This window comes from Mus pahari, chromosome 23 (genome assembly GCF_900095145.1).
Source record: "Mus pahari chromosome 23, PAHARI_EIJ_v1.1, whole genome shotgun sequence".
In the NCBI taxonomy this organism is placed as follows: domain Eukaryota; kingdom Metazoa; phylum Chordata; class Mammalia; order Rodentia; family Muridae; genus Mus; species Mus pahari.
In genome coordinates this window covers 10,320,364-10,340,767 of record NC_034612.1, presented here as the reverse complement: position 1 = coordinate 10,340,767, position 20,404 = coordinate 10,320,364, and the positions used below count along the sequence as shown (strand labels likewise).

General features: G+C 51.5%; 1 protein-coding gene across 4 annotated transcripts; it reads left to right on the top strand.

Moving 5' to 3' along the window:
• The first annotated feature begins 551 nt into the window (after positions 1-551).
• On the top strand, positions 552-9,921 carry Sdsl (serine dehydratase like). 4 transcript variants are annotated; one of them, XM_029533729.1, is made up of 8 exons: positions 552-772; positions 4,545-4,738; positions 4,890-4,929; positions 5,683-5,822; positions 7,126-7,214; positions 7,804-8,031; positions 8,543-8,667; positions 9,574-9,921. In XM_029533729.1, the coding sequence occupies exons 2-8, from the start codon at positions 4,565-4,567 to the stop codon at positions 9,765-9,767; spliced, it is 990 nt and encodes a 329-aa protein (XP_029389589.1). In that variant the 5' UTR covers positions 552-772; positions 4,545-4,564; the 3' UTR covers positions 9,768-9,921. The 4 variants fall into 4 exon arrangements, with proteins under 4 accessions (XP_029389589.1, XP_029389592.1, XP_029389590.1 ...); XM_029533732.1 differs by having other exon boundaries at positions 695-741; XM_029533730.1 differs by lacking the exon at positions 552-772 and adding an exon at positions 936-1,196.
• Positions 9,922-20,404: the final 10,483 nt, after the last annotated feature.

Genomic DNA, 20,404 nt, shown 5'->3' with positions numbered 1-20,404 from the left:
GGGTCTCTCTATGCAGTCCCAAACTGTCCTGGAACTTGCTGTATATTCCAGCTTGGCCTTGAACTCACAGAGATCCACTTGCCTCTACCTCCCAAGTACTGGCATTAAAGATGTGCACACGCCGGGGCTGGAGAGATGGCTCAGCGGCTAAGAGCACTGACTGCCCTTCCTGAGGTCCTGAGTTCAGATCCTAGCAACCACATGGTGGCTCACAACCATCCATAATGAGATCTGATGCCCTCTCTTGGTGCATCTGAAGACAGCTACAGTGTACTTAGATATAATAATAAATAAATCTTTTTTTTTTTTTTAAAGATGTGTGCCACCATGCCTGGCCTGCATCTTTATTATCTTGTCTCAAACATAAGCTGACCCCAGTGTGAACCAGGGCAAATGGCCTGACCCAGCAACAGCTCTGAACCAAAAGTCAGATCCGGGATGTGCCTGTGTTATTGAAGGAGTCCAAGATGAGGGGTACCCTCTACCTCTTGCCGGCCAGCCCCTGTGAATGTATGCTTTCTGAACCTCCATTTCCCCACCTGCCAGATGAGGCCAGGTCATTCACGAGCCTTGAGCTGTGTAAGGAAGACAGAGAGGAATGAATAACCCCCATGGGTTCATCTTGGTCATTTTTTGTTGTAAGTTCTCACCAGGACCCCAGAATCAGGAGCTGTCCCTTTAACAAGGAGGAGGGGCCAGGCTCTGGTAGCCGGAAGCTGATCTGGTAGCCAGTGAGTCCAGGTTGGTCCTGGTTGGGCTGTCTTTCGGGAAGGTAAGGGAGGGGAAGGTAAGGGAGGCATTGTGGGAGTGGCTGGGGACCGTGGAACAGTGTGTTGGGCAGTGAGTGGGTGTGAAAGCGGTTACCAGTTTAGGACCTGCCCTATCTTGTCACCCCACAGAAGGCAGTCCCTGCAGTCCCTGAGGGTAGATAGCAGGCTGTGCTGGCTGGAGGGGCAGCCAGTTAGCTTGGCTTTCTAGTCTTTTTCCCGACTTAGCTGCTGTGTGCCACTAAATGGCCCACGGGGAAAGGACCCCAGGACAGTCGGGGTTGGAGTGAGGACGGGACCGATGAGCAGTCCTTACAAGTGGGTTCCAGTAAGAAAGTCGCAGGGCCCCAGCTGTTCAAGCCCTTTTACGTGAGTGCTGGAGTGCTCAACTTGGGTCCTCACTGCCCAGCTCCAGCACCTGCCTCAGCGGTGAGAGGTGGGGTCCCTGGGTCTTGGCTTAGCTGGGTCCCCCACCCTGGCAGTGGTAAAGCAGCCCCTCCGGAGGAGCAGAGAGGCCTAGGGACAGAGTCAAGCGTCTCAGCACTTTTCCCTTGCCGCTTGTGTTTGTTCAGGACAGGGTTTCTCTCTGTGTGGTCCTGGCTGTCCTGGAACTTGCTCTGTAGACCAGGCTGGCCCTGGACTCACGGAGAGCCCACCCTCTTGAGTGCTGGGATTGAAGGTGTGCGACACCACCACCTAGTGAGTTCCGGCTCTTATGGATAATTGCCAATGGTACCAAATAGTCTCATTTTTAATGAATGAATGGATGATGAAGATGATGAAAAGGATGATAATGATGATGATGGTGATAAGGAGGAAGGGGAGGAGGAGGGGGGGAAGAAGAAGATATCAACAGTCCAGTAGATAAGATGCCACACAGTGTGGAAGCCCACACCTGCACTGTAACTCTGAGCCTGTGGCCTTGTATACCAACCCCTCTGGGTCACTAGTTATAAAATGGAGTTAAATACAGGCCTCTGTCAGGGTTTCTTGGTGCCTTCTGAGATAAGTAGAAAGGAGCTGGGCATGGTGCCCAGTTCCCAGCAAGTCCCACACAACAGTTAGCCCTTATCAAGCAACCCAGGATACAGTGGACAGACGCCACCTTTTCATGGTTGAACTTAATCCTCTCAAGGTCCCTGTGCTGTCCAGAGCTGACCAGTGTGTGGCGTAGTTTATAATTAGCTCATTCTTATCTTTCTGGTCCAAGAGGCCTCTCCTGACTCCATACCCAAAGGAGACTTTTTTTAAAAAAAGATTTATTTTATGTATGTGGATGCTTTATTTTGTATATAGATCAATATGTACACCAGAAAAGTTCATCTGATCCTATGAGTCTAGGATTACAGATGGTTGTGAACCATCTGTAATGGGATCCGATGTTCTCTTCTGGTGTGTCTGAAGGCAGCTGCAGTGTACAGACAGACAGACAGACACACACACACGTGCACACACATAATTCTTTAATAAAAAATAGAAATAGAACCAGGATCACCAGCCTAGGGATGGAACCGCCAACAGTAGGCTGGACCATTCATTGTACATCAATCACCTATGAAGAAAATACACCAAGGGGTTTCCCATCTTGTAGGATCATCTTCTCAGTTGCAGGTCCCTCTTCAAAAATGACTCTAGCTTGTGTCAAGTGACATAAAAACTAGCCAGCACACAGAGTCTGGAGACCGGGTACAGCTCATAGGCCCCTTTCCCTGGGAGGGGTGCTGAAGGCGATGAGAAGGGTCTGAGTTGTTTGCCTTGTCTGGGGAGTTCCAGGGACATCTCGACAAAGGTTTAGATTCATGAACAGACTCCCAGTTCCTCTTATTCAAGTCACTTAAATAAGAGGTCTGGGTTCCTGGGCAGGAGGAATGGGGGGGAGGGGTTGTACATCTTAAGCCTCCTGGTGGCTCACCTTGGAACTGCAAAGGGCCTGACCAATCTTTTCTGCTGCAGAGACAAAAAGAGGGTAATTTTTTGTTGTTGTTTTTGTTTTCCGAGACAGGGTTTCTTTGTGTAGCCCTGGCTGACCTGGAACTCACTTTGTAGACCAGACTGGCCTCGAACTCAGAAATCCGCCTGCCTCTGCCTCCCAAGTGCTGGGATTAAAGGTGTGCGCCACCTCGCCCGGCTTTTTTTTTTTTTTTTTTCCCTCGTCTCTTCTGATTGGTGGTTTGAAACAAAGTTTTCTCAATACATAGCTGACGCTAGCCTTGAGGCTACTCACTTTGTAGCCCAGACTGCTCCCGAATCCATAGATCTGCCTGCTCCTACCTCCTGTGGGATGGGGGTTGTCCGTTACACTGCTGCCTCTCTTTTAAATTTGCTCCTTCCTTCCACCTTAAGGTGGTTACTAGGGATCGATCCGAGGTTATCAGGCTCCTGTGGGAACATCTGCTGGGCCATCTCACCAGACCCCTTTTACTACACCTTTTATAAATTATTTGTATGTACACATGTGTTTGCCTGTGTGTATATCTGTCCACCACATGCCTGCAGTGAAAGAAAAGGCCACAAGAGGGTACCAGAACCCTAGAACTGGAGGGATCCAGAGAAGGGGAGGGACCGGAGAACAACCAGGGTGATGGTCGCTAGGGAGACAGGCTTCAGGGAGCAGCTCCTTTAATTGGGGTTGGGGGAACAAAGGCTTCTTAAACCTTTGGGGGTGAGGCGGGGAGGGAGTGGTCCAGCTCCTTCCAATCTCAAGACTTTTGGGGTTGGACACAACTTGATCCCACTTCTGCTCTGGGTTGGTTTTCACTGGTTCTATGGGTCCCTGGGGCCATAGGCTGTGAGCACCCCAAAGGGTGCCAGGAACTGAACCTGGGTCCTTTACGAGAGCAGCAAGGTCTCTTAACAGATAAGCCATGTTTCTAGCCTCCCCCTTTTGAGACAGATCTTGCATAGCCCTGACTAGCTTGAGGCTTGTTATGTAGCCAATATAAAGTTTGGACCCATGCAAACCACTGTAAAGCTACATACATATTTACATTAAAAGGCAAAACAAAACCTCATGGGTCAGTATGGTATCATACCATTATAATCCCAACACTAAGGAGGTGGAAGCAGGAGGATGGTGGGTTCCAGGCTAGCCTGGGCTATACATGGAGAGCCTATCCCTCAACAGCAATTATAATAAAAGCATCTTGGCTTTTAGAGACACGGGTTGTGGCTCCCACAGAATGGATGACTGGGAGAAGTGTTTAAGATTGCCAAGGGTAAAGGTGAAGGGCTATGGAAAGGTCTGGACTCCCTGGCACCTGCTTAACTGGTGTTTTAATGAAAAAACTGAATGAATGAAGAATATACATATATATATATATATATATATATATATATATATATATATATATATATTTTTTTTTTTTTTTTGGTTTTTTCAAGACAGGGTTTCTCTGTGTAGCACTGGCTGTCCTGGAACTCACTGTAGACCAGGCTGGCCTCGAACTCAGAAATCCGCCTGCCTCTGCCTCCCAAGTGCTGGGATTAAAGGCATGTGCCACCACGCCCGGCATATTTTTTTTTTTTAACTATTCTTTGGTTACACTCTGTGTCCCCAGCACTACGGGCAGTCACAGGCTTTAAGTAACGGGCACCCAGGACAATCTGCCTTGTTCAGATTGGGAAACCAGGGTACAGAGAGGGGCAGATACTCACCTGGACCTTGAAGCTTGGATGCTGGATAAGATTTGGGGTGATCGGGCTCAGGGGCCTCCTCTTCCTCCCCCTGTCATGGCTAAAGAGTCTGACCGGGTGCAAACCCTTTATGCCTCCTTACAGGTGGTCAGCGCGCTGCTGGAATGGAAGGGACCTTGGCAGAGCGCGTCGGGGCGGAGCCTTTCCACAGGGTCACGCCCCTGCTGGAGAGCTGGGCGCTGTCTCAGGTGGCAGGCATGCGGGTCTTCCTCAAGTACGAGAATGTGCAGATAGCTGGCTCCTTTAAGATCCGGGGCATCGGATATTTCTGTCAGCAGGTGAAGGAGGGTGGGCACAGGGCTGCGGAGGAAGTATGGGGGCCATATCTGGGGGGGGGGAGGACTGTCGGGTGCGGGTGGAGCACCGGGCTACATCCCACAAAGGTTTCCATGACTGAAGTGACCCCAACTCCATCCTTTCTCTCTCCAGATGGCCAAGAAGGGATGCAGACATCTGGTGTGCTCCTCAGGTGACCTCATCCCCTCTCTGCTTTATTGGGAGTCCTTGGGACTGGGGCGGGGCAGGGGAGCCAGCCAGAGCAAAGGTTAATGTCCAGGGGCTTGGCTTTCCCTCCCTCCCGTCCTTCCTTCCTTCCTTCCTTCCTTCCTTCCTTCCTTCCTTCCTTCCTTCCTTCCTTCCTTCCTTCCTTCCTTCCTTCCTTCTTCCCTTTGTTACAGGTTGACAGGATTCTGGATCCTCCTGTCTCTATCCCCTGAGCGCTGGGGTTACAGATCTGCATCACCAGGTCCAACTAAGGATTAGCCTCATCAGGTCAAAGTCCCAGAGAGTCACACCATCTGCTCTTAAGACCCTTCCCCATAATCTGAGACTTGCGGTGGTCAGGAACAGCAGAGACCCACCTCACAGAGGTTTAGACCAGAGGCTCCAAGTTCTGAACACTCTTTGGATAAATGGCTTTCAGACCCAGCTGAATCCAGCCGGTCTCTTCTGCACTGTTGCTGTTGCTCTTGCTTCTCCTTTCCCTTCTCCTCTCGTCGAGGCCCCACAGTAGCCTGGGTGACATTCTCATGTCTGTAGCAGTCGCCGAGGTTGCGTTCCCTAATGGGCTTGACGTAAATCAGCAAGGAGTAGGGAGGGATGAGGGAGGGGGAGTGGGGAGCACCGATACTCAGTTGACTTATGGAGGATTGGGGAAGGGGAAGTGGGGAAGAGAAGGGTGGGGACGAGAAGTCTGAGGAACTCCTATCCCCACTGTTCCCAGGGGGCAATGCGGGCATTGCGGCTGCATACTCGGCTCGTAAGCTGGGCATCCCCGTCACCATCGTGCTCCCAGAGGGCACCTCCGTGCAGGTGGTGAGGCGGCTGGAGGGGGAAGGGGCCGAGGTCCAGCTGACTGGGAAGGTAAGGAGGTGGTGCGGGCAGAAGCAAGGGGGCGGGGCTGAGGGCGGGGCTGTGTCCGAGGAGGACACACCACGCTAGGGCATCGCCTCCATTTGTTTGTGGGTAAACACTGGCCAGAAACAGTGTCTTGGTCTTCAATCTTCTCTCGGGAGGGCAGAGAGAAGGGAGAAGGGGCGGGACGGGAGTGTTGCACTTTGGGGGCTCGGACCTCTGCCCCACCCCGAGAAGACTCCTGTCAGAGGCCTGGGCGTGTCCCCCCTAACCCCTGTCCTCAGGCATACTGGGACCTGAAAGGCTGGCAGTTGATAAGACAAGACCCTCTGAGTGATTATGCCGTTTCTTGTCCTGAGACCCCAATGAGAAAATAACGTGAAGCCGTGCCCGAGCCGCAATGCCCAAATCAGCCTCTAAACCTCACACTGCGCAGCCCTTGGAGCCACCCCAGCCCTTTCCTCGTCTTCTCTGCTTCCTTCTGTTTTGTTCGGTTTGACTTTCCGAGACAGGGTTTCTCTGTGTAGCCCTGGCTGTCCTGGGACTCACTCTGTAGACCAGGCTGGTCTCCAACTCTGAGATCCACCTGCCTCTGCCTCCCAAGTGCAGGGATCAAAGGCGTGCGCCATCATGCTCCACTCACTTCTGCTCCTCTACTTCCTTCTCTTTATCAACCAATCACCCGCTTACCCACCCACTCATCCACCCATCTAATCTGGAACAGGGTGGGGCATGTCTACACCACCTGGGGTTAGCCTTCTGAGCTCAGCAGGGCTGTGCCCCGAGCGGGGCCCCGGCGGCTCCTCCCAAACCCTCAATCTTATGGGTGGAGTCTGTCCCAGGCACATGCATTCACAGCCCACCTTGGCCACACCCAAGGCAAGCTCCATGATCAGGGGATGCCCAGAAGGTGAGCTCTGAGTGACCTAGGGTGGGCACAGGGGTCAGGGCCAGCCTTGTCTGTGCTTCAGCTCACCCTGGGCCGCAGTCAGGAGACAAAGGCTTTCACGGATCAGCCGCAGGGACCCAGCTGATCTGTGGGGTTGGTGCGGGAGACTTGTCCCCTCCTGTGGGCCTGAAGTCAGCTCCATGTGACCAGCCCTGGAGTCTCTCTAGCCTTGTGGGTCACACAGCAGTTGGGTTCCTTTGAGTTTGAGGGAGATGCGTGGTATCCTTTGGCCCATTTGGAGGTTGCCGTTCTTATTCTGGGAGGTGTGGTGTCCTTCAGGGGGACCCATAGGAGATGGGGTGGGGTGGGGGGTCTCCACCACAGTCTCTATGGAGTCTCTGTGGGGCTTCTACTTCTCTTCAGGTCTGGGATGAAGCCAACGTAAAAGCCCAAGAACTGGCCACCAGGGATGGCTGGGTGAATGTCTCTCCGTTTGACCATCCCCTGATATGGTAAGGCTGTGGTTATGTTCCTCGGAAGCCAGAGTGTGTGTGTGGGGGGGAGGAGGACCCTCATTGGACAGAAGAGGAAACTGAGGCCCAGAAAGGAGAATAGACTTCAAAGCCAGGCAGACCTGACCTCTTGGGAATTGTGTTTTACGCAAAGCACCTCACGGCCCGTGCCTCGGTTTCCCCGTTGGTAAAATGGACATTGTAACATAAAGTACCCTCTGTTGAACATGTCCTTGGGGCTGGGTGCGCAGGCTGCTGGCATTCCCTCACTGAAAGGAATAGGTAGCTACTGGGACCCAGAGAGGTCAAGACACTTGCTGGAGGGCACACAGCTGGTCCTGGGGCAGCGACAGGATTCTGCTTCCAGAACTCCAGCTGGTCCCTCTTAACTGATAAGGATATTCTTGGGAAAGGCAAGAAAGAGACTGGGAGAAAAATGGGGAGACCTGTGTGCAGGTGAAGAAATGAATGGACGGAGAGCAAGGGTGAAGTCCAGGAGACCCCTCCTGCATCATGTTGCCCCTGAGTGGCAAAGGAGGGGGTCCCCTATTCCAGAAGTCCCATCATGCATCCCCCTCATACCCCACAGGGAAGGCCATGGCAGCATAGTGCGGGAGCTAAAGGACTCACTAGGGACCCCTCCAGGTGCCGTGGTGCTGGCCGTGGGGGGCGGAGGGCTCCTGGCGGGCGTGACTGCTGGCCTGCTAGAGGTGGGCTGGCAGCATGTGCCCATCGTTGCCATGGAGACCCACGGGGCGCACAGTTTCAACGCAGCCTTGCAGGCAGGCCAGCCGGTCACCCTGCCAGACATCACCAGGTAAGCCTGGGTGGGCGTCTGAGGGGGTAGAGGGTGGGGGCATCTTTATCCTATGGTCTATTCGTCCAAGCTGAGGGGGGAGGCGAGTGCAGGCACCCCATAGGTCTGCTTGTCCTGAAGCTCCAGCCGCTGTCTCGAGGATCCAAGTTTGGGGGTGCGCCCTGTCATCTTGGTGTTTGAGAGGCTGAGGCAGGAGTCTTGAGAGTGAGGGTCCAGCCTGGGCTAGTGTAGAGAGGCCCTGCTTCAAAAACACGTATAGGCATAGGCAAGGTGATCAAGGAAAAGGCTCGATGTCAACCTCTGAGCTCTGCATGTGCTCAGAGGTGAGCACACCTAAACACGCACACGTGTCACGTGCACACTCGTGCTCATGTGCGCGCACACACACACATCTGAGTGTGTCTGGGCCTTCTGACGAGGACCCGGTCATCACAGGATGTGGGTGACCTGGGGACAGCCGGGTGGGGCTCTGACGTGTCTGCTCTTCCATCCTCCTCCCCCCACCCCTCAGTGTAGCCAGGAGCCTCGGAGCCAAGACGGTGGCTGCACGGACCTTGGAGTGTGCAAAGGAGTGTGAGGTCCTCTCTGAGGTGGTAGAAGACTGGGAGGCTGTCAGTGCTGTGCAGAGGTTCCTGGGTGAGCGAGGCCTGGCATTCTGTTCACTCAACCTTGTCCTCAGTGTCCGTGACTGGACTGGCTGCGCAGTGGTGATGTCATGGGGGCGTGTCCAGTGGTGATGTCACGGGGGCGTGTCCAGTAGTGGGTGAGAGAAGGAGAAAGTCTAAGTGGCTTCAGGACCTTTGCACACGCTCTTACCACATTCCTGTCTCTGGATGACGGACCTGGCCCAATCCCCTACTGCTTGCCCATGTGATGACGAGTTATCCACCGTGATGGTGCCTCCTCCAGGAAGCCACCCTGATCTCCCCACACCACCTCACTAACAAGAGAGTTCCAATACACTAACCCCACTGTCTACAGCTGCCTAGTTTTTCATCTACTGATGAGGTGTGGCTGGGTTGGGTTGGGGCTTTGTGTCTTAGTCACTATTATGTCCCCAAGGTCTTCCTAGCACAAAGCCAGGCAGAGAGTGAGGTGTTTGTCAAATGAATGGATGAATGGATGAGTGGGGAAGATTAGTAATGGACAGATGGGCAGTGGAGGGAAAGAAGGATGGGTGGGTGGGTGGGTAGATAGATGGACGGGAGGATGGATGGGTGGATGGGCAGGCTGGTGGATTGATTGGTGGGTAGATGGACACACTGACAAGCAGTCTGATGGATGACCAATTAAATGATGGGTAGGAGATGGGTGAATGGGTCCTGGTTGGATGGCTGGTGTTACAGACAAAGGCTACACTGATGGATGGACAGACAGACAGACAGACAGACAAGTGATAGAGTAAGGAGCAGATCTGTAGAAAGTCAGACTTGTGATGGCAGAGGAAAGAGATGGATGGATGGATGGATGGATGTCTCCTGCTGAGCACTGACCGACAACTCTTCCCCCCACCCCTGTTCCCTTCCCACCTCCTCCCCACAGATGATGAGCGCATGCTGGTGGAACCTGCCTGTGGGGCCGCCCTGGCTGCCGTCTACTCCGGCATCCTGCAAAGGCTCCAGGCTGAGGGCCGCCTGAGCCCCACCCTGGCTTCCGTTGTGGTCATCGTGTGCGGTGGCAACAACATCAGTAGCCAACAGCTTCAGGAGCTGAAAACCCAGCTGGGCTGCAGCTGAAGACTCCCAGGAACTCCCACAGAGGTTCCTGGACACCTTGGTGGTCACCCAAGGGACCTTGGTTCCAGAGGTTCTGCCCTCTTCCTCCAGGTAGCCCTCCTGGGTTGCTCTCAGTGGCTCCCTGCCATCCAATGAATAAACCTGACTGAGCTGAGCATGTGGCTCCTCAGGGCTTCTGTGTTTTAATTCCTTGGGCTACACAACCCGAAAGCAGGTTTTGAGAAAAATGCCTCCGAGTCACAGCATGGGCCATTCCACCGGACCTTGAAATGTGTCCCTCCATGGAGGTGATGTCACTGGCCCTCCTCACATGCTTCAACTGCCAGGAACTTTTCTAAGAGCTACAGAGTCTTCCTCAATGTCCTCATTCACCAAGACCCTGCCACAGTATGTGCGAGTAGGTGACACAATGCACCAAGGTCATGCAGCTATCATGTGACCCAGCCAGGTGCAGACGCTAATTCTCAGTGTCACTAGGTTAGTCACATCAGCGTGGGTGCTGGCGGTAGCGGGGGTTGGGGCAGAGTCCTGTCCTGTGTCTCCCTGTTGGGGTCAAGCCCCCCAGATCTAGGAAATCTTGTAGCAAACAAGACGTCGTCAACTCCGTTAAAGCCACAAGGGGGCAGCAGAGTGTCTCCTATGGGGAAGCCGGCTCAAGGTGGATTTGTGTCCCGCAACCCTGGAATCCCCCTTGGCTCTAACACAAGGTGTGTTTGTATATGTGTGTGTGTTGGGGTGGGGGTTGCTGAGGACCTAGAGGGGGCTGGGACACACCTTGTCTTTGTATGGGATCTTCTGATCCCCTCGCCCCCACATACACACACAGCCTGCCAGGTGACAGAGCTTGGGCAACCACAACCCAGGGTGAGACTCAGTTCCCTGGGGCCCGTGGGCTGTGTGGCCCCGGGGAAAGTGTCTATCCTCTCTGGGCCTGCATCGCACAGGCCACAGACAGCAGTGACCTCCACTCTCAAATGTGCTGACTGCACTGTGTTCTCTCCTGAATCCCCAGAGATGGCCCTCACTTGCCAAGACTCCCCCAACAGACACCCGGGGGGATCCAATCCCATTTCCTTGGAGCCACAGATTGTGACTCTGCCAGGATAGAGATTTTGGCGCTAAGAGTCCTGAAGCTGGATGCAGCCAGACCCGAGGAGGAGGAGATCTTGCTCATTCTCTCTCTCTCTCTCTCTCTCTTTTTTTCTCTCTCTCTCTCTCCTCCTCCCTCTCCCCCTCCCCCCGCTCTTCGCTCTTGCTCTCACTGTCCCTGTATTCTAGGCTGTGTGTGACACACAGCCTGATAGGAGTGGGTGACCTCAGACCCACCACGTGTGTCCTTCCGTGGCTGTTCTTTCCCACTGTGAAGCCCAGCCGTGGGACTCAGGAGGACCCAGGGTCCAGACACTTACGGAGCACCCGTACAGCATGCTCAGGACTTTTATCCCATAATGACCCGTGCGGCATGGACAGCTGCTACCTTCATTCAAGGGAGGAAACTGAGTTTGGGCCACACAGTACTCTCCCCCACCTCCACCCCTGCCCTTTGCCTCAGCCCGTGTCCCCTGCTGACCTTGCTCTCTATGCTTCTGACACATAGACATCCCTCCAGCCCTCCATTATGGCCGCCTCCTCCCTGAAGCCTCCCAGGACTGCCCAGGCTGGCAAATGTCCCTCCCTTCCCCCGACCCTGTGTCTGAATGGCAGACTCCGTGCCTCTGTCCAGGTGTTCCAGACCCCAGGTAGCCCTGGTCTGGCCTCAGCCGGTGATTGTCTTTCTGGGAGACCTGTCAGCTGTTGTTTGCTCTTTGCCTGGTCTCTGGAGTTGCAGATAAGAGCCTCCAGAGGGCTGTTGACCCATCCTGATAACGAGTGTGTCCCTGAGCTCAGCTGAGACTCTCCAGTTGACACCCAAGGCATTTGAAAGCAGGGAGGGGAACCTGGGGACAAAGGAACTGGGGACACTGCAGCCTTGCCACTAGGACTTGCTGTGACAGGGCCAGGCACGGGCAGTGGGTGGACACTGACTCTGACACCCTGGACTCTCAGTTAGGAGAGCAGAACCTGGAAATGGATCCGGGTCAGAGGGTATTCGCCTGGGGCTTCCCAGGGCCATTGCATCCTCTGTCTGTGGATATGAGTTCCTGCTGACATGCAGCCTTGCTGTGGCTGCCCACTGTCCTTCTCCTCAGACACCAGGGTCCATCTAGACCCTCTGTCTCATCTTCAAGCTTTGTCTGGCAAAGGGGCTGTTGTCACTCCTGGAGCAGGAAGGAGGAGGGAGGAAGGCAGAGCCAGCTGGCAGCTGCTTGGGCCTTTCAGTTGGGATGGCGTCCTGAGAAATGACACCTGAGGGTGACCTCTGGCTTCCATATGCGCATGCGCACACATTCTTGATTACACATATGCGCGCGCGCACACACAATGTCTTACTGATGGCAGTTTTAAAGAAAGGAGAGGAAGATGGGAGAGGGGGTGACGCAGAAACCACAGAGGCGTTTTGGTTACGATAGAATATTTAAATAAGTTCTGACCTTCTGATGGGCTAGCTCATAATGTACATTGAGATGAGTCTCTAGCAGGTAAGAGGGAAAGCCATTTTTATTTTTTATTTTTTTGCTTGACAGCACTAGGGAGCCAAGCCGGCTCTAAAACATTCTAGGCAAGCGCCCTACCACTGAGCCATACCCACAGCTCTGAAAAGTTACAATTTGTACCAAGGCTCAAAGACGGGGATGGGAAGAGCCAGCCGTGCAAAGGTCCTGAGGCAGTATCCCATACCCATGCCTTCTTTAGCCCCGTGTCCAGCTTAGGACTCACTCTCGATATTGGGCAACCTTGGCCTCTGGACGGACAAAGAGGTAACCCCCTCTCCCCCAGCTCCTTACAAGTTAGCCCTCAGTTATGAGAAGGACTGGCTGCACACGACGTAGAGTGACCCCATGGTATGCGTGGACCACAGTGGATGGATGACCACTCATTCACTCAAGGATCTGAAATAACACTCAGCCGCTGGGTCCCCACCCAGGCCAACTCACTCAGGACTTAGATCAGTGATTCTCCACCTCCCTAATGCTGTGTGCACCCCTTTAATACAGTTCCTCATGTTGTGGTTGTTCCACCCACCCCCACGTCCCCATCATAAAATTATCTTGTTGCTACTCAATTACTGTAATTTTGCTTTTTTAATGAAGTGTAAAGTAAATATCTGATAGGTCACCTCTGATAGGTCATTCCAATCCCAGAGGGGTCGAGACCCACAGGTCGAGAACCCACTGTCTTAGACGCATGCGCAGTCTAGAGTTTGGTTTTCTTGTCTGTGTCTTCCTGGCTATAAATCATGGCCCCGGACTCTCCTGCTCTGGCCCCTGTGGTCTACACGGAGCCCTCTCCCTGCCTCACCTGCTCCTCTCTTCCTCAGTGTTTGTGCTGTTTAAATTCCACCAAAAATGTCACAGGCGGGCTCTGCGCCCGGCTTCCAAATTCCCTGATAAATCCAGCGGTTGGCAACCCCGGGAGACGCTTTGTGCAGCAGGGAACCCCATAAATCACCCACTGCCACTCCGGCGTGGGCAATATCTTATGTAAAAAGGTGTTTCCTGGGAGCGCCACGGGCAGGAGAATCCTATTACAGGCCGCCCCATTAATTATAGAGAGTCAAGCAGCCCCTTTCCTGCGATTTTTTATCTTAAGTCCGAAAACTGACTGCCGTCCCCAACCCTTCCCCGCCAAAAAGATCTAAAGAAAAAAAAAAAAAAAGATCCAGTGTTTGAAGAACAAATGACCAAGCTACTCCTTTTTACAAGCGGCCTGGTGGGGAGGGGTTTGGGGATGGGAAAGCGGACTCTCTCTTATTCCTCAGAGGTAAAAGTGATGGAGACCTCGCTGAGCCTGGTACAGTCTCCTGACTCCCCAGCCCCCTGGAGGCAGGCTTGACAACTAGTCTCCCTTTACACAGGAGGAAACTGAGACCACACTGGCATCCAGGTCATTCTTCTGAGAGGTGGGCAGAAGACACAGCATGCTGGGTAATGAGACCTGGGTTCAAATCCTACCACGATTTCTTTCCACAGCAGGTGGATGAACCCCTCAGAGTCCTACTTTCCTCTTCTGCAGAGTGGTTTTTCGAGACAGGGTTTTTCAGTGTAGCCCTGGCTGTCCTGGAACTCACTTTGTAGACCAGGCTGGCCTCGAACTCAGAAATCTGCCTGCCTCTGCTTCCCGAGTGCTGAGATTAAAGGTGTATGCCACCATGCCCGGCCGGGAAATAAGATCTTGACTGACAGCTTCCTGGAATAGTATGTCCCTGCCAGGAGACTTGACTGGCAGCTTGTACGTACTGCCTGTACCCCTGTGGTTGCTGGGAATTGAACTCAGGACCTCTGGAAGAGCAGTCAGTGCCCTTAACCGCTGAGCCATCTCTCCCATGTCAGAGAACTTTAAACCCAAGGAAGATCTGGGAATGCCCTTCCCTTACAGAAGCCCCCCACCCATTGAGCTGAGTATGTGGGGCAGTCCCTGATGTTGGCCTACAGGGCTTGTTGAATCTAGCTTCCCTTGATCTCACAACCATATCTCCTCTCAGACTCCCAGAATTGTAGCCCATGCCATGCCTGGAGTCTTTTCAGAAATACCAAAGCCCTCAAAACATACTCTAGAGTAGTGGTTCTCAACCTGGGGCGGGTGTGTGTGTGTGTGTGTGTGTGTGTGTGTGTGTGTGTGTGTGAAATATCAGATATCCTGTAACCTGGATATTTACACTGTAGCAAAATCCAGATTAAAAAGTAGCAACAAGATAACTTTATGGTGGGGGGTCACATCACACCATGAGGAACTGTAGTAAAGGGTCCACCCATTAGGAAGGTTGAGAACCACTGTGCTAGATGAATTCCTCTATTCGACACACCATTCCCTCAGGTCCCAGCAAAGTCTACTTGGCTTCATTCAGGCCTTGGCTCCAGTGTCTCCTCTGTGGACCCTTCTGGCCTGCAGCCTGCCTCTCAGACCTGGATCTGGAGAGACAAGGAGACACTTGCCCTGCAGTGAAATACGAGGAGCCTGGGGCCCAAAAATCAGACGCCTGGGGCTAGAGAGATGGCTCAGCAGTTAAGAGTACTTCCAGAGGTCCTGAGTTCAAATCCCAGCACCCACACGGTGGCTCACATCCATCTGTAATGAGATCTGGAGCCCTCTTCTGGCCTGCACGCTTATACACAGGCAAAACACTGTACATTAAATAATAATAATGAGGCTGGAGAGATGGCTCTGCAGTTAACAGCACAGGCTGCTCTTCCAGAAAGAAGATATCACTTTTCTTACACAGCCCTCTGGGACTCTAGCTCCAGGGGATCTAATGCCCTCTCCGACCTCTGTGGGCACCTGGGCACACACAGTACACACACACACACACACACTAAAAGAACGTGCCAGGCAGTGATGAGAGCCTTTAGTCCCAGCACTCAGGAGGGAAGCAGAGGTAGATGGATCTCTATCTCTGGTCTACAGAGGAAGTTACAGGACAGCCAATGCTTCACAGAGAAACCTTGCCTTGAAAAGAAAACACACACACACACACACACACACACACACACACACACACACACAAAGACAAGCAACAAAACAAAACAACCCCCCAAATTTTTAAAGAGTGCAAATAAGATTTTTATTAGATATCTTCTTTATTTACATTTCAAATGTTATCCCCTTTCCTAGTTTTCCCTCCGAAAATCCCCTATCCCCTTCCCCTCCCAGCAACTAGGATTTAATATATTTACATATATATATATATATATATATATACATATACACATATACACATATATACATATATACATATATACATATACATATACATATACATATACATATACATAACATTGTAGCTGGGTCCTCTTAGCTTTACATCTTTGCTCAACTCCAGCCCAGCAGATTCCCATTTGCTTAAAATGTTGCTAGATTGCTCACCTTTTTGTTTCAAAAATGTATTCTAAAGTTAACTCATCTTGTTTACTGACTTTTTTTTTTTTGTGGTACCCAAAGCTAGCATCCCTAGGCCAGGGCAGCAGAGCATCCTCCCAACATAGACGCTCATGCTCAAACTCATCATCCTCCTGTCTCAGCCTTCCCACTTCTGAGATTGCAGGTGTGTGCTGCTGCACTTTTTTCTTGTCACCTGTAGCTACTGCCCCTTCTATTCATGGTTATAGTGTCTCTCTGAATAACGCAGTAGGGTCAAATTGTTAAGACTATATCTTGAACCAGAGGAGCATCCTGTGCATATACTGTGCAGGACCCGGGGTGAGTAGTTAAATAAATGAGAGCATGAGGGCCGGAGCACTGGCTGGTTTTGTGTGTCAACTTAACACAAACTGGAGTTATCACAGAGAAAGGAGCTTCAGTTGGGGAAGTGCCTCCATGAGATCCAACTGTGAGGCATTTTCTCATTTAGTGATCAAGGGGAGAGGGTCCCTTGTGGGTGGTGCCATCCCTGGGCTGGTGGTCCTGGGTCCTATAAGAGAGCAGGCTGAGCAAGCCAGGAGAGGCAAGCCAGTAAAGAACATCCCTCCATGGCCTCTGCATCAGCTCCTGCTCCCTGACCTGCTTGAGTTCCAGTCCTGACTTCCTTTGGTGCTAAACAGCAGTGTGGAAAGTCTAAGCTGAATAAACCCTTTCCTCCCCCAACTTGCTTCTTGGTCATGATGTTTGTGCAGGAATAGAAACCCTGACTAAGCTCTTCGGGCTTGGGCTTGGGTTCCGGCGACATGACGCAAACCAAAGGTACTTCCTATAGATAACGTGACAGCTCTAGTTTCCATGTTTTAATTATACTCCCTGTGTCCCTTGTGAGCAGTGACTTCAGATGCTACTACTGCAGTAACTGACATGCAGTTCTATTCCACATGAAACTCTGGGAAGAAAATCTATTCAGCATTAATATAAACAGCTTCCATTCGAGCAACACAAATTCCATCCCCTGAAGATGCTGTGCATTTTACCACAATAAACAATACGTTTGAAGAAAGAAAAAGAAAAGAAAAAGAAAAAGAAAAGAAACCCTGACTAAGACAGGCGGGTAGGGAGGACTCCAGGATTTCTAGCGGAGACCAGTGAAACATCCAACACAGCACAACTGTGCCAAAGTCAGTCTCGAATTGAGATGTCGCAGGTCTGGATGGTCAGCACGGAAATGGTTTCAGTTCTGCACAGTGGACCACCTAGGGGCCAGTTCTCTGGGCAGGCACATTCCTGAAATGTCACCTCCAGCCTCCACGATCCTCCGAGGACTTGTCCATCTCTGCAGCATCTCTAAGGATTCTTTTGGAAGCGTTTAGGTGTAGGAGTGTTTGCCTAAGTATGTGTCAGCACCCTCGGGGGCCAAAAGAGGGTGTCTGACCCTCCCTGGAACTGGAGTTACAGACAGCTGTGAGATGACACATGGGTGCTGGGAATCAAACCCGGGTCCTCTGCAAGACCAGTCAGTGCTCTTAACCACTGAGCCATATCTTTGATGGTCTCAGCCATAGATCTACTCTCCATACCCTTCGGAAAGAAAGCTTCGTTTCTACTGGAAACTGGAAACCTGCCTTCCTAGAACTAGGCAATCCTCTCCGTTAGACACAGGGAGGATGAGGAAGGCGGCTTCATAGCTTCTAGCCAGTTCCCAAGCTGAGCCCTCTGCATGTTTGATAAGGAGGCCTTGGGGACACGGAGGACACCGTGTCACCGCCGGGGCTTTGCTCTAAGCAGCCAGAGGTTTCAGAAAATAGAGATGAGAGACCTCCTTCTGGGGTGTCAGGCCCTCTGAGGACACCAGTCACTCAAGTGGGGCTCGTTCCCCCTGCGGGAGCCCAGTTGTCCAGATAACAGAGGCTTTAGCTGATGATGCTGATTTTTGATGTCTACGATCCGAGCATCATGCAAAGCAGACATTATCTGTAGCTGGGAGCTGAACCTGACAATGGCCACAGCGTTTACCAAGGAGCCTGCGGCTCTCAGCATAGGGCGCCTGTCTTCTTTAAAGAAACCCTAGTCGTTTTGTTTGTTTGTTTGGGATTTTTGTCACACAAATAAATAAACAGTAATAAACTGACATATTTAGGCAAATAGCGAGAAAATAGATGTGTCGGATAGTGGTGGAGTGCACCTCGAATCCCAGCACTCGGGAGGCAGAGGCAGGTAGATCTCTGAGCTCAAGGCTAGCCTGCTCTACAGAGCGAGTTCCAGGACAGCTAGGGTTATACAGAGACACCCTGGGGAGGGAGGGAGGGAGGGAAGGAGAGAGAGAATGAGGTAGGCTGTGTTCACCCCATGATATCCCCTGGAGGGACTGAAATGGAAAGAGATAAATTTTGAAAAGATCCTGATTGCTAGGGCCTTGTTAACTGGGTCCCTGAAGCTAACGCAATGCCACTTGCATATTTACTGATTTTTTTTTTCAGAGCTAAGATCAGACCCAGGCCCTGGTGGATGCTAGGTGAGAACTCCCCTCCCCTGCAGAATGATATCCCTGGCCTCCATTTATCTTTTAGAGTGGGGGGTCTCACTGTGTCACCCAGCCTGGCCTCAGATGGAAGGTTGGTGACCTTCCTGCCTCTGCCTCCCGAGTGCTGGGATTAAAGGCATGTGCCACAACGCCTGGCCCATTTATCTTTTAGAGTGGGGGGTCTCACCCAGCCTGGCCTCAGACTCACGGTGACCTTCCTGCCTCAGCCTCCTGAGAGCAGAAGTGATATGTGCAGCCTGCCCCACCTGGCTAGTGCTGGCTTAAAAATGTTTGAAGCGTTTTCTCAAAGAAGGAAATTGAACAGATGGCAGTGCTCACCCTTTGCTGCAAATGGAGACTGTTAGCCCTACCTGGTCCCCTTGGCGAGTCCCCTCATGAAGGTTCTGTGATAGGACTGTAATATACGTGGCCTGTATAACCTTGACAATGACAGCTATCTATCTATCTATCTATCTATCTATCTATCTATCTATCTATCTATCTATCTATCATCTATATATCAATCATCTATGTTTCTATCTACCTACTCTGTCTGTCTGTCTGCCTGCCTGCCTGTCTGTCTGTGTCTATCTATCAATCTTTCTACCTACTATATCTATTTTTCATCTAGCTATCTATCATCTATCTATCATCTATCAATCATCTATCTACCTACTCTGTCTGTCTGTGTCTATCTATCAATCTTTCTACCTACTATATCTATCTTTCATCTATCTATCTATCTATCTATCTATCTATCTATCTATCTATCTATCATCTACATATCAATCATCTATCTATCTAGCTACCTACTCTGTCTGTCTGTGTCTATATCAATCTTTCTACCTATAATAATTATCTTTCATCAATCAATCTATCTATCTATCTATCTATCTATCTATCTATCTATCTATCTATCTATCTATCTATCTATCTATCTATCTATCTATCTATCTACCTGAGACAGATTCTCTTTACATAGCCCTGGCTGTTGTGGAACTCATTATGGAGACCAGGCTGGCCTCAAACTCACTGAGATCCTCCTGCCTCTGTCTCTTGAGTGCTGGAATTGAATAGGCATGCCATCATGCCTGGAGACCTCATTTGTTTTCTCTCTCTCTCTCTCTCTCTCTCTCTCTCTCTCTTTTTTTTTCCTCCAGTTCTCATCCACACCCCTTTTCTTTTATGAGACGGTGTTTCATATACCCCACCCCAGGCTGGCCTCATGCTTGCAGTGTAGTTGAAGATGACCTTGAACCTCTGATCCTCCTGCTTCTGCCTCAGTTTTGGGATTTGAGGGTTTTGTACCAAGTCTGTTTATATAATGCTGGGGATGGAGAGCGGGGCTCCATGCATCCTGGGTGAGCGCTCTGCCCACCAAGCCCCATCCCAGTCTGGGTTTGAGCCACTTCTGAACCAAGAGAAAGAGAGATGACAGGGACTTGGATGTGATGTTTGGATGTACATGTATAATCCAATGACATGCCTATGGTTGCCCTGGAGCTCACAGTCCTCAATGCTCACTCCACCCCCACCCCTGTCCCCTGCAGCTGTTCTGGTTCCTACCACCAAGGGTCATAGCTTGAACAGCACGAGGCTGGCAGATCTCGCTTCTGCTCCAAAAACCACTGTGAAGTCTTCATGAGAATTTAGGCCACACTCTTGTCCTTCTTTGGCCTTAATTCCATCCGTGGCCAGTGGGTGTATCAAATGCTCCCCTCCCACTGGAAGATTCTCTGAAGTATTAAACTTTGGGATGTGTGTGTGAGAGAGAGATGGCTCAGAGGGTAAAGGCATTTGCTGACTTTGATCCTCAGTGGGTGGAAAGAGGGTTATCACTCTGACCGCCACACACATGCCCTCAGACGACCCCCACCTCCAGTAAGCAAATATAATGAAACATTTAAAAGCGTGTAAGAAGGCTGGAGATGAGAGATGAAGAGATGGTTCAACCATGAAGAGCACAGACTGCTTCTGCTTTCCCAGAGGGCCTGAGTTCGATTCCCAGCACCCAAATATCATGTACCTCAGAACTGCCTGGAACACCAGGTTCAGGGATGTCTGGTGCCATTGGATTCTGTGGGCACCATCACTCATGTGCACCAACACTCACACACACACACACACACACACACACACACACACACACACACACACA